At 42.9% G+C, this 14,417-nt stretch overlaps 1 protein-coding gene across 1 annotated transcript in view; it reads right to left on the bottom strand.

Annotated features, from left to right (window-relative positions):
* Window positions 1-14,417, bottom strand: part of BRSK2 (BR serine/threonine kinase 2) — a 339,934-nt gene that overhangs the window by 20,958 nt on the left and 304,559 nt on the right. Inside the window, 6 exon segments of the mRNA XM_086612849.1 lie at window positions 1,549-1,638; window positions 2,326-2,506; window positions 4,447-4,570; window positions 10,124-10,172; window positions 11,280-11,717; window positions 11,720-11,891. Coding sequence (XP_086468975.1) covers window positions 1,549-1,638; window positions 2,326-2,506; window positions 4,447-4,570; window positions 10,124-10,172; window positions 11,280-11,717; window positions 11,720-11,891 — 1,054 coding nt within the window.

Here is a 14,417-nt window from a genome sequence, read left to right as displayed (position 1 = left end):
ACTTTTTCCCTAAGAAAAAAGGAATGCTTGAATGCTCTTCACGCAGCAGGGGTGATATGAACTAGACTCAAAGAATACTTTTCTAAGTCCCCTCACTCCCACTTGGCCCCAGCATTTCCCAAGAGGAAAGGCTTGCAGAAAATTCTGGATGCTTCCCTGAGTTTGATTTAATTTCAAAAGTCCAGACAGCAAAAACCTGAATCAACCCTAGTTCTAGTATCCTCACCTTTCCTTTCTCCTAGCAAAATAAGCCATGTGCTGGGTACCCTTGCAATCCAGCATGCAGGTCAGGCAGTGCTGGAGGGCAAAAGCAAAGTGGAAAATAGTATTTCCTGAACTGAGCATGCTTCTCTGTCATATAGTGAGGATACACTTTTCTAGATGGAGTTCTTTTATCTTCAGCTGTTAAAGCTACACTATTAGACCAGAAGAATATAACCCATATGTGCAATGAGCCAAGGACATCTGGGATTTAACTGCAGGATGCAACACTGACTTCGTTCCTCCACTTTTGTCTTGACTGGTTCACACAAAGGTCAAGCATAGAATTTGGCTCTTATGTCTAATATTTAGTTACTACCTTTTCATGATCATCTCCAATGGGAAAATTCTTCCCACTCCTTCTGCCTCTTTGTCTTCTTCGTGCAGCCTCTGCTCTCTGCCCTGCTCCTGTTTCTTCCCTATATCTGTACATTCTTTCCGCTTCTCCTAATTTTTCCTTCCTTGAAGCACTCCCAACAGCTAAGCTTCCTTAAGATTTCAATTTTCACCTTCTTCCTTCGTTCTGTCCTTTTAAAGGATAGAAGAGTTAAGACTGATTTTTTTTGTTATGTGTCACCACTAGTGTCCAGAGTGAACATTTGCTACATACTGGTGGAATGAGGCCAGTTTCTGCATTATCAATTCGAGCTGCCAGATTCAGATTGATATCATTGCACAGGGTTACACACATAAGCCTTTCTTTACCACCATGAGGAATTGAAATTTACTTTAAAAATAGAAAAAATATGCTTCTGCAGAACCTTAGTATATGATTTGTGCTACCACGATATTCGGCCAAGAATTTGACCACACTACTGGAAACTATTAGCCACCTTCTAACTATCTGAAAATGCTGCTCTTAATGGCTAAATTATAAGTAGCTCTCAACTTTGTTCTGAGACCCTCTGAAGTTGGATGTTTCTAAAGCATGCCTGAAGGGTTTGAAAATCAGGTGTCTTCTAGAGCATGTCCCTGTTCTGGGAGATTTTGGAGCTGGAGAAAATCTGGAAGATCTACTGATGATGCAGCTTTTGATGGAGAAGCGGGCAAATGGCTCTTTGGGTGGGAGGAGGGGCAGAAGCTGTTCAACTGGGGAATGCGCTGGGAGCACTGGAGTGGGAATGAGAGAGGGAGGAGTAGGGTGGGTGCAGGGAGTTATTGCTCTGTCTGAATGGAGCTCATTTCTTTGTAATTAGAGGGATGATCTCCCTCAGCCTCCTGGTACTGAGAGGCACTTCACCTCCTGTCCCTGCTGAAGCAAGGTGCTCAACAGTAGAAACCACTTACCTGATAACTGCTGCACTGAAGGCTGGTCATGTGTGCTTAACAACTGTGCCTGAATGGTTTCTACTACCCTCTTAAAACGACGGCTTGGACCTGTGAGGAGAGAAGAGGCACAAATGGCTGTGAGAGGAGCGGGAGCCCAATCCTCACACAACCCAGGCTGGAGGGGAAGGATCGCAAGCATCTTCCCTCAGTCTTGTCCCCAAGAGTGTTCTGACTGTATCTGTCCTTCAGCCAAAGGCATGGCTTTAGGGAACTATTAGGCAGTTCCCACATTAACAAGGACTGTGGTGTGTGGGACTCAACAGGAGGAAAGATGGCTTCTGGGCTCCTTTTGTGAAGATAGAAAGGATGAGGGTTTGCTTGTTTGTTTGAACCCCTGTGAAAGGCATGCGGCCATCCAGAAGAAAAGGGTGATTGCATGTTTCTGTCAGAAGGAAGAAACCAGTAGCCTCATAGTGCCAAGCTGAGACACTGAGACCTTTGAGTGAAACAAGGAGACAGCACAGGGAGATACTTCAAATCTGATGCACAGAGCAGCCACATTAGCACTAATCATAGTGGTGGCAACTTTACATCTTTGGGAATCTCTTTCTCTCCCAGCATTTCCATCACTACCAAGACAATTTTGTGTTCCCAATGTCCTCCTTGTCCCATCTGAATTTTCACCTGAGCTCAAGGTAGTTGTATTCTTTCCCCTGGCACAGCTCTCTTTGCAGGCCTCTATAGCAGCAAGGACAAAGCCAGCTTGCACCCATTTTACAGCTTTTCCATGGTTACCTGATAAGAGTGTGAAAGTGACAGAATATATCCCGTTCTCCTTCTGTGCCTCTCCTCCTTCTGTATATGTTATGTCCACCTGGAACTTCACTGGCTTCTGGAAGACAGCGGGACCTCCTGTGGACTTATATTCTGCACGGAAACTTGTCTGTGAGATGACACTGTGACTGAGGCTTGGAATCTGAAACAGGTCAGTAGAAGGAGATAGTAGAACCAGAGCACAAAGAGAACAAAATTGCAAAATTCAATTTAGAACAATGCACATTTCCAGAGTGGATAAGACTCGCTGGATTTGCTTCCGGACTTGATTTTGTAATGTACAGAGTGTTCTGGTGAAACCAGTAAGAGCGTAGGTTGCTTGGCACCGCAAGAATGCACTGCTCCTTATAGGACTGACCTAAATTTAAAGGTTGAATATTGGTGGAATACCTGGCATGCTTAAAAATCTACATGTTGCACAACTTCATACACTTAGTCTTTCTTTTCCTACTCATCTACCAGTTTTGAGAAATGCCTTTTGCAGAGTGAAAACTGTTATTAAGGGAGGGAGCAGAAACGTCAGTCGGATATAAGACCAGATATAAAAACCACCTGAGTATCCTGGTCTGATCTCATAACTGATCCTGTTTTGAGTAGAAGACCTCCTGAAGTCCTTTCCAACCTCAGTTGTTTGGTGGTTCTATCATATCAAATAGACATCAGGACATGGAGCAGACACTTAGCCCAGTGCCTGTGATATCCACAGGGAAAGCGTGCCTGCAAATAACTGACCCAAACCACAACTCCTACCCATACGTAAAAGAACTTTGAGAAGCTTTCTGGTATCATCCAATATCTGTATCTTCAGACCTGTGGTAGAATTTCACAATTGCCTAATTTTCAAGCAGTTATCTACCCTTCACAGTTCCTGCCAAAATTTAACACACTCACATTCTATTTATTGCTTCATAAAGCACCAGATTAAAAAAAAAACACCAACAAATCACTTGGAAATCTGGCTTCTTAATTTAGGAGGAAAAATGAAGATGAGTTCTTTGAGAAGCTCACCTTGAGGACTTACTTAGCAGGCTGTGACAATGCATTTGAATTTGAAGTTGGCTGTAAGAGATGATTCACAGGGTTTGCACACAAATCACTGCATCGCATCTCAACCCACTCACGTGGGGTATGCACAGGATTACCAATAAATACAGTATTGGATGCTACACCACAATACAAACCCACAAGCACAGCTAAATGCATGAAACTGGTATCATAATATGGCTCCTTCAAACCAATCTGAGATGGATACCAGTGTCTGATGCATGCTACTATACTGCACTTGCTCCTTGTATGCCGGTACAGTTAAAAGGGTTATGGCTTGAGTTTTCTGAAGAAATTCATTGCAGCATCATAGAGACTAAAAAGGAGTACAGTATTCTGTGGAAAACAATATCAGTTCAACAAATGATACATGAAATTAAGTCTCCTTCTCTTAATTCTATTGAAAAAAAGTCTAATTATGTTGTCAACTACCGTGAACTGAAAAATCTCTCAAATTAACTTTACTATGCTGACTACTATTCTGATAGTGAGAATAGGGACTTTCTATAGGAAAAAATGACAATTTCCCTCTGCTTTCCTAGATTGTAAATAAACTGCATCTGCAACAACTGATACTCTGGTCAACAGAGAAAATTACCCTTCTTTCTGCCATACGGCATTGAAGAGGAGATTTGAAGTAACAAATGCAGATGTGAGATAGGATTTTTGTCTGACCAAAGTGGTGGGGAGTGTACGCAGCAGAGGGAGACCCAATCTGAAGCCCAGATGGTGACTGTAAGCAGCAAATCACTGTCTTGATACCGCACCAGCAGTGTGCTTTAACTGTAGTGATATTTCAAGTACTGGCAACCTGGAGACCCTGCCAAGAAGGCTGAAATCTTTTCTCACCCTAAAGAGTATTATCTACAGTTAGAAATTCAGACAGAGTCCAGTGGAGGCCTGAATCAAGGCCATGTAAATTAAATCCACGGAGAATGCATTTGAAGGAGCAGAGAACCTGACCAGTAACATCTGGCACAACGAATTGTGGAGCTGACGAGTGAGCAATGCCTCCAAGAGGCAGCTGGGGTGACTTACCGAGAGGAAAGCATGGACAATATCAGCCTTAATGGAGCTTAGTGGTTTGTCCTTAATGACCACAAAAATCTGTTCTTCTTTTTCCAGGTTGATGAAGTTACCAAACCAGGATTTTTTGGCAAGCCTGACATGATGAAAGAAAGAGATGGCTTAGAATATTGAGCACTATTTCTCACATACCCCAGCTAGAAAAAAATATTTAAAAACACACAAGGAAGTTTTGATAACACTCCAGATGTGATACTATTACTAATACTAATTGGCAAACGGTGTCAGAGAATATCCAGAAGAACATTTCACTTAGTGAAAACTGTAAAAATGAGGGACCAGACAGTGCTAGTCTGGCAGCATGTGTGAACAACAATGAAAAATCAGGAGCAATGGTAACTCTTTTGACTGAGTCAACACACCAATTAATACTGCATATGTAAAACACATATAAGCCAGGGGACACATTTCTGGTTTGTCTCCAGGGATGTCTCCATTTCTTGTGACAATATGCAGATGCTGGTAACACAAAAGTTCAAGTTCCTTCCCACTCAATTTCAACCCCTTTGTGTTCTAGAACTTGCAAAGTTCCTTTTCTGAAGGTGTCCTGTTACAATCACAAGATCTTGCTTTTTAAAGCAAGCTGTAGGTTTCACTGGACCTCCTATCTGTCAGTGAGTGAAGTCCACTTCTACACAGAGGGCCAGGACAAAGACTGTCCCGTTTGTTAGTCCCATTAAGGGTGTTTCTATGAGTGAACTCTGGCCATCCTACAAAGGAATCAATTTTCAGTACTAAGAAGATATCAATGCCATGCAAAACACAGTTCCGGCTTTCCGCTGGCAGCAGCCCAACTTTGAAGCTCCTTTCAGCATCAGATGGTGGTTTCATCATAAAATGAAATTGCTCTGCTTTTTCACACTGATAGTATCAGCAAATGTTTGATTTGTTTATTGTTTCACCATCTCAATGCACTTTGTTGACATTCCCTTTGAAGTTAAACAGGCTAAAGGAAAAATGCAAGGACATGAATGTTATTGAGGGACACTATACAGAACCTGAAGGTAGCACCTCTAACAGGTGTGGTTTTGGGGAGAGAAGATGCTGTCAGCAATGAGATACAGCCAAAGAATTGCTGGACCAACCTAAACCCAGGGAAAATTCCACTGAAATCAGCCATATTCTAGTAGGGAAAAATTTAGCCTGAAAATGTCAGAAATGAAAAGAGCTGCCACCAAGAAGCTGTGTTTTTTTTCCCTCCACAGCGTGCTTTATAATGCTGTGACAAGTCCAGCTCGCAGCATGGCAAGCGATAGACTTTCACTTCTTCTGGTGAACATTCACCACTCAATGGAAGAAGATAACCTCTCCAGACAAGGAGAACCATCTGCAAAAAGGATTACTATCTATCAGCTTTCCAGCAAAGCAATAAACAGCTGGAGAGAGTTATTAGTAGATTCACTTTCCGCAGCAAAGACTCAGATTGAGGCAGAATGAGGAAGGGCAGAGACTAGGAGAGAGAGGAACAAACTAGGAAACTAATTTGAAGTCTAGACCTTCGGGATGAAGAACAAAGCTTGACCTCAGCAGCGTCCAGCAATTTGCACTCAATCCCCATCCCAGAGTGCTCCATGAATCACGTAACTGTCGTCTCACTGCCCATTTAATGCACACAGTAGCAAGATCACAACTGGAAGACAGTTCAGCTGCGCAAATAATCATTTGCTTCTACTTACTGCAGGCAACCAAAAATAAGAGTACAGAAAGATTCATTTGCAATTTGGTAAACTACTGCCCCTCCCCCCCCTCAATTAAAGTGGGCTGGAAAACTGTCACTCCCTAAAATATTCATCGGCAGCTGTAACTAAGCCAGTGAGCCAGAGATTAGCACAGGGATCAGTAAAGAGAAAGGGCCTCTCATTTAAACGGGTCGTTAAGGAGCCGGGGTTAGAGTGTGAAAGGAAATTACATACTAATTAGCTCATGTGTCTCACACACCATAACACCTCGGCAAGCCCCTGGAGAGCTGGGCCAATAGCTCCCTGCACGTGAAGGGTCTGTGCTTATTAGCAAATTAGCACCTGGCTATCCATCCAAAGCGGCTGGCTGTCTTGGGCTTGTACGTATCACAATCCGAACCGGGGCCGGCTGTACGGGCTCCAGGGGCCCCGTGTATGTCACGCGTGGAAGGTGGGCCTGGAAAAGTGTGCGTATTTAATTGCAGGTCTGCCATGTTAAAATATGGCTTTTAATTTTTGTATTTTCTTTAATGGTTTTGTGGGCCCTTCATTTATAGGTCTCTTAACAAGCATAGGTTAAAAAAGCCCCAGAAAACAGGGAGGTGTTCTCCTGTTCAGCTTGGAAACTTGGTCTACAGTCTCCAGAGTCCAGCTGGGCTCTTCTCTTTGCAAGGTTATCACCAGTAATACTGACTCTGGAAGATTCACTGATAGCCTGGGCTGTGCTCCAGCTTGTAAATCACTGGAATTCACCAAATAATTTTGCTGGTGTCGCATAAGAGGGAATAGATGTCAGTGGCCTCTCCTGTTTCTGGAATGAACAGAATCAAGACTTAGCACACACGCCCTGGCTTTTCTCCCTGAAATGGGCAGAACTAGCTATGCTCACACACGCAGGGAATAGGCCCACTGAAGAAGAGGGGTCTGCTTTGGAGTAAAATGACACAATAAAGGTTCCTCTCCTCTTAGAGGGTGTTCAGTGCTACCAACTTGGGCTAAAATGGGTATGAATCAAGGGTCCTCAGCACTCTGAATGAGATGCTTCTAGCATCTCACAAGATCAGGCTGTAAGCAGTAAATAATACACTTAAAATTAACAATCTTCTCTTGTCACGGCAAACCTCGTAAAGGGGAGGGAGATAGGAGATGTGTGGGAGGCTAGGCATGTAGATTACTCTAGGGAATCTAATCAGGTGTCCAGCTGATGAAAAAGCAAATAGATTAGCATGAAAATGGAGGCTGGTGCTTTATTACTTCACACTGATTTTCTCACTGCTGTAATGCTGTTCCTTTTTCTACTTTTGGAGTGTCTGACTGCATTGCCTTCTGGAGAGCCTCACTGTCTTCCCTCTCTGTCCCTGAGTGCACGGATCTGCAACCTTCAGAGGTTTACCTGCTTGGCATAAATAACAGCATTTCTACTCAAGCACATGCAGCTTTGCAGGTTTAAAGCAGCTGGAGCTATGTCTCTTTAAATGTCATCCCTAACACATTTTCTGGGACTTTTTCATAAGAGAAAGAATAGCATTACCCTGACATGTCAAAGTGTATTACCTAATCATCAGATTTGTTAAATGAATGGCAGTCATTAAAGAATGCTGTACCAGAGCAAGAACATGTATTTTTATCCCTCAACCCATGAGGTCAATATAGCTCTTGGTAAGCATATCTTATTTCTTACAGAAAGGAAGAAAATACCAGAAAAAATAAGACATGTGGAAGTGGGCACTGAGCAACAAGACATCTATCGTTAAAACATAATCCAGTTCATTATTTTTTACGACTTTTATTATGTTTACTGCAGGGTGCAGCCCAATTGAACTCATTAATTTGGCAATTATACAGAAAAAGAAACAGGGCCTTAGGCTTTGACTTGCATCCAAACTGCCTCAAATGACAGGCATTACTTCTCTATACCAGCTTTTAAAGAGTGAGTGGGAAGCAGAGAAGGCAATAAATTAACAGGAAAACTTCCACCAACATACATGCATGAAGAGAAGAGGAGAAATTTCATTCTGAAGGTTTTCTGGTTTAATGGCCTTAAAAACATTTGAGATGAGAATATCATGTATTTCTTTGATAAGAGTGCATTCACTTTATGAAATTCTCTCATGCCCCTCTATTAGCAAATGCTCCAAAGTGTTGAAAACACAATTTATTCCATTTTTCTTCCTGGATTTCTTTTACTAACCTTTATTATTCCCCACTTCTGCATCTCCTGAAGTCTTTATCGCTCTCCATTCTGCAGCATTAGATATAGAGTGCCCATCTTATACTAGATAAATGCCAGGTCTGAGGAAAGTTTTTAAGGCAATACCATTGTCACCAATTACAAAACTTTGGGCCCCAAATTTCCATCTATGACTCATGAATATTTCACACAAGTATCTTGACAAAAGACCAAATTGCCTTGGTTGGCAGGGTAAGTCTACGGGCATTGGGTGCACAAACACAAGCTGTGAAAAAAAAAGGAATAATTTGGCATCTGTTGCATATATTAGGAAGTGTTTGGAGCAGCACTCTCTGGCAGGGACTTCCAAACCTGCCATGCAGTGACGCACATTTATGCAGTGAAATGGTCGAAATGTACACTGACTTTTAGGAATGAGACTGGTGAATATGAAACAGCTTCTGCATGTTCCAGCACTGCTGCTCAGAATTAACACTGCATTTACTATCGCAGCCAAAGATTCCTCTGAATTATCTTAGCAGAGGCTTCTGCATGTTATCCTGAGGATGCAAATTCTCCTGTACTAAGAGGAAGACTTTTTAGTGCATAGTTGGTGCCAGTATAAGCCATTCATCATCCTCTCCACTCCCCAAGAGTGATCTGCTTGACAACCAAATGAAAGAAGAGAGAAGGAACGTTACCAACCTAGTAAATTCAGCAAGCCATGAGAAATCAAGAAGTGGGCCCACGTGAACCTCATGAGGTTCAACAAGGCCAAGTGCAAGGTCCTGTACCTGTGTCAGGACAACCTCCAGTATCAGTACAGGCTGGGGATGAAAGGATTGAGAGCAGCCCTGAGGAAAAGGTCTTGGGAGTACTGGTGGATGAAAAGCTGGACATGAGCCAGCAATGTGCACTCGCAGCCCAGAAAGCCAACTGTATTCTGGCTGCATTGAAAGAAGCATGGACAGCAGGTCGAGGGAGGTGATTCTGCCCCTCTACTCCACTCTGGTGAGACTCCACTCAGAGTTCTGCAGTCAGCTCTGGAGTCCTCAGTACAGGGAAGACACAGATCTGCTGGAGCAGGTCCAGAGGAGGGCCACAAGAATGATCAGAGGGCTGGAGCACCTCTCCTGTGAAGACAGGCTGAGAGAGTTGAGATTGTTCATCCTGGAGAAGAGAAGGCTCCACAGAGACCTTATTGAGGCCTTTCAGTACTTAAAGGGGGCCTACAAGAAAGATGGGGACAGACTTTTTAGAAGGGCCTGCTGCAATAGGACAGGGGGTAATGGTTTTAAACTAAAGAAGGTAGATTCAGACCAGATATAAGGAAGATACTTTTTATGATGAGCATGGTGAAACACTGGAAGAGGTTGCCCAGAGAGGTGGTAGATGCCCCATCCCTGGAATCCTTCAAAGTCAGGTTGGATGGGGCTTTGAGTGACCTGATCTTGTTGAAGATGTCCCTGCTTATTGCAGGGGGTTGGACTAGATGACCTTTAAAGATCCCTTCCAACCCAAATTATTCTATGATTCTAAAATGAGGTTGTTTCCGGGAGACTGTTTCATCACCTGCTGACCCCACTGCCGTGGCTGAGGTATAGATTTTAGCCAGGGTCCTTAGCAGAAGAACTATTTCACATCTCTATCCCACTCACAGGATTACAGGTTAGAGTCAGACACTGATTCAGAACAGGAATATGTCACCCTATGACATTCAGGCAAGGAAATGACATTCGTATGTAGTGGAAAAAAAGTAGCGTACTGGTAAATTACTTACTCTGGGGATGATTCCGGGGTTAAATTAGACATCTCCTCTGGTGTAGGTACTGCCCGTGCACACACAGCCAAAGAGAGGGAGGGAGAAAAGAAATTGATGATTCAGTACACCTTCCATTTTCTGCTTGTACACCAATGAAACAATTCTGGCGTTACAACCTCTTGCATTTGCCCACTGCCTCTGTGGACTAGTTCTGACACTTGAACACTGGTTATGTGTCTCTAGATCACTATATCTAATCAAGTGCTGCATTTCCAAGGCTCACCTTACCCTTCCTTAAATCATTATGTAATCTTGCTTCAACGGTTTCTGGTTCAGACCCAAACACCATGCCTACTCAATTGCTTTACAATTGCTTCAAAGCCCAGTTAGATGCAGCTCAGTCAATGCTGCAGTTCTCTGCAGTTCTCTGACCATCTCAGAGACAATGTCTCTGACCATCCCCATTCAAATTCTAACTCTTCCATGGCTGTAATCCTCCTTTCCCATGAGATCACATCCCAGTACCCTGTAAAACCACAGAGTGTTGGGATAGCTGCTGATGACACCTGAGGATAATGCATGTGATTTTGGGTGCCCTTTCCTGAATACAAAAAGCCACCTGGAGCTTGAAGAAGAAAACCTTGCACATCTCAACAATCTAGAGACTCTGAAAACTGAAACAGGCCAGCAGATATGACACCACCGATTGTATTAAGGAGATTTTTACCCCAAATACCAAAGGAGGTAAAAAAAGCATTAACCAAGATCAAACAAGCTGTGCTTCAGAAGGACAATTTCAGCCTATTGCCACTGGCTATTTTTCAGCAGAAGGCTCAGCCTGTGGCTACAGAGAGGCAGTGGAGTATAGCCATAGGGGAAATGGCAGAGCTCTAGGTTCCCTGACAGGAGTGGAAAAGTTGAAGATAAAATTTTCTTGTGTTCTAAGAGTCACAACAGGGCTAGTAAGAGCTGTATGGCTAGGGTGTGAAGAGGGCTTCGGAGATGCTGCTCACATGAGTCTTGAGTTAGGGCTGACTGATGCTATCACTCTCATTTTCAGTACCAATATTAAGTCCTCAGTATGTGAAATCTGCAGAGCCACAGAGAGGTATCAACTTGCTGCTGAATGTCTGCCCAAATCGGAACCACCCTATACGTCTGGGTGAGTACTCACCTTGTAATTTCCGGCGATGGAAGCGAGGAGACCCCAGGAAACTATTCTTGATTGAGTTGAGCCGTGTCCTCCATGGCATTCCTCCAATACTCGGGCTGGATGGTGGTGTTGGGTTGGGTGTGCCTGCTGGGCTCTCCTTTGGCGTATGGACAGGTGTCCCCTTGGGGGTAGGGAGGGGACTTCCCCTTGGAGAGGGGTGAGGGGTGACCTGTATGATGGGGATAGATTTGGTGCTTGGGTCAGTACTAGAAGGGAGCAATCTAACAGGAGACATAGGGTTGGTCTGCACTTTAGGAACAGCCAGCTGTGGGTTAAAGACAGCAGCAGGCGAGCGGCACCTGAGCATTCTGCACAGGGGTGTTCTGGAAGAGGGGACGCTGGTATTGCTGGTAGGGAGTGGGTTGGATTTAGTAGACTGGAGTGGTTTTCGGCCCAATTGCTCTTGGATGGCAAAGTCTGCGTCTTTGGGTTGGGCTGAAGTGCTGGCTTTGGTTGGAGTACATGTCCAGGCCTGGAGGCGTTCCTACAAGCATCAGGGTCCAAGGAGACTTGGGGTCGGGGAGAGAAAGGGAGGTCGGAGGTCTGAGGGGGGATGAAGAACTTTCTGATAGGCTACAAGACAGACGCAGAGTGTCCATGCACATCAAAAAACAGGGAAATACGCATAGAGCGGGCGAGCAGAGAAGGAAGAGTCAGAATAAATCCATCCGAGTCACAAAGATGCACCATGTCACAAGGAGACGTAAGAGATGGAGGTGAAGGGGTAGTGGGGGGAGGGATTTTGCAAAGAAACAAAAACGAACAACAAACAAAAAACAAAAAAAAAGACATGCAGTTAGCTGGGAACACAGCATAATCAACAACAGCAGCAGCGGCAGCAGCAAGAACAACAGTGTCATAACAGGCTTCATCATATTAAACCAACCATGTGTCAGCAAAGGAAACAACAGAAGAAAAGTAAAACAAAGGAGAAGTAAAAAAACAATATAATAAAATGAAAGAAAGTAAACCAAGAAAAAAGAAGAGAGAAATGCCATCTCTCTGGGATTGTTCTGATTGCCCTGCAGTGAGAGAAGCACGATGCTGTAGGGAGGTGAGGAAGGGGAAGAAGAACCACTCAAGCCACAGACAAATTGAGATGTTGCCAAGAATGGGACCACCTCTTTCAGCTCTAAGTGCCCATATGCAAACCCAGCAGAGGAGATGAAACTCAAAACAGGTGTGTGATTACACACGGAAGTGGTAGGCGATACACATGGGTTTACTGCACACACCAGTCAGAACCTCTTTCCTTCCTCTTTACCCCTGACCTGACTAACGCACACCCTGGTTGCAGCCACCCCTTGCAGAAAGAGGGGGAAAAGGGAGAGCGATGCCACGTGGGCATCCACTCTCCTCGCCCTGCCTGGAAGGTTAAACCACTCAGCATTCACTTGGAGGCTTCCAAGAACACACCACCACAAGAAAAATATGAACTCAGGTTGGTGTTTGATTTGTAAACAGCTACAGCAAAAACTTCAGAGAGGCCTGGCAAACTTGTTTATTTGGGAAGAGATGATACTTCCCATCAGACTTTATGCTTCTCCTGCAACTTCCCTCATCATGTTGAAGGACAGTTTGATAATTGGAATTTCTGTCATAAAGTCACAGCAATATTTGCCACTAAGTCCCAGTTCTGTGGAGGGGGTGGGGTAAGCCATTGTTTTGTAAGACACAGTTTAAAAAGAAAAGACAAGCAAAGTTCATAATCCATCAAAATGGGATTATGATTTTTTTTCCCCAAACAAGAACATTACACGTTAGGGGCATTTTGGGAAACCATTCATATGCCGACAGCAAACAGCAACACACAGACTTGGGAGGATAGAAGCCTTTTAAAGGGATATTAGCAAGCTAAAATCACAATTAAAACAAAATGAATGTCCTTACAAAAACATTGCTGTTAACACCTTAGATTACAAGTACTGGCAGAATTATAAAAATAGAAATCACTAATCAAGATCTTTAGCTTTGGTCTGCACTCAGATTCCGATTTCTATAAATTATTACCTATTATAAATTATTTATCACCATTATTATTATTATCCATCCTTAACACCTAAAGCTGTAATCAAGCACCGTCCATACATACCTTGTACACGTAGCCATGCCTCAAACCTCAGTCCCAGGTAAGCACACTCACTAGTGACTTTACTTTCTGGGTTTGATGAATTAGCACAATATTGCCAAATTTTAAAAACGCAGAAATGTACTTAAGACTTAATTCCTAAAACTGTTTGCATCAAAGTTTTGTAATTACTTTGAAGAACTTAGGGTTAGGCCATCAAAATTAAAGGACAATCTCTACATCAAAACATTTAATTATTATTAGGATTGTAAAGATAAACTAAGGTCTGCCATGCTGGTAAATTCTGATCACCCATGAGAAAGGAAGGGGAAAAGATAAGGAAAGTGGTTATTTATGGAAGTCACTATCGGCACCTGATTATTAACCACTTGCAAATGACACCAATGGACAAAAGTCAATAACTGTTGATTGCAAACATTTCCTTGCAATTTTGTATTTTATGGTATGATGGTTTGAGAAACAAATTTGAAGACAAAGTCAAATGCAACTCCCACTTAAGCCATTAAGAACCTGAAGGGACAATTTTAATTGCTGCATTTTCATAGTGAAATAAAGAAAAAATTAGGTCTGTATTTCAGCTGGTGCAATGGGGAACACCTTTAGCAAGATCTTGTGAGATTTAAGAATTCTTTAGTTGCTGTCGAATCCAGTTTCCTCATAGAACTGAACCTAAGCAGAGCATATAGTGAAATGTGTATTTGCTTTTTAAAGTATGATCTCTTTCAAGAATCTAAAGTGTTATTAGAAGCATAGGTAAGGATGTTTAAAAAATATATGATTTTTATTTCAACATTTCCTTTTAAGTCTCAAATTTGACCTGCCTTAATATCATTATGATCTGCTGAAAATGCCCATCTGGTTGCTAAATCCCTTTGAAGACTACTTAATCAACTGCCTATTAAGTAATAATGGTAAGATATAGCAACTATAGAACAGATCTTGTCATCCTTATTCTTTGATGTAGTCCTACTGAGATGTCAGAAATGGATCCCAAGAGATCAATTAAAGAG

The sequence above is a fragment of the Tauraco erythrolophus genome, chromosome 6, assembly GCF_009769465.1.
Source record: "Tauraco erythrolophus isolate bTauEry1 chromosome 6, bTauEry1.pri, whole genome shotgun sequence".
Classification (NCBI taxonomy): Eukaryota; Metazoa; Chordata; class Aves; order Musophagiformes; family Musophagidae; genus Tauraco; species Tauraco erythrolophus.
Note: the sequence above shows the minus strand (reverse complement) of the source record. Positions and strands in the feature narration are given on the sequence as shown.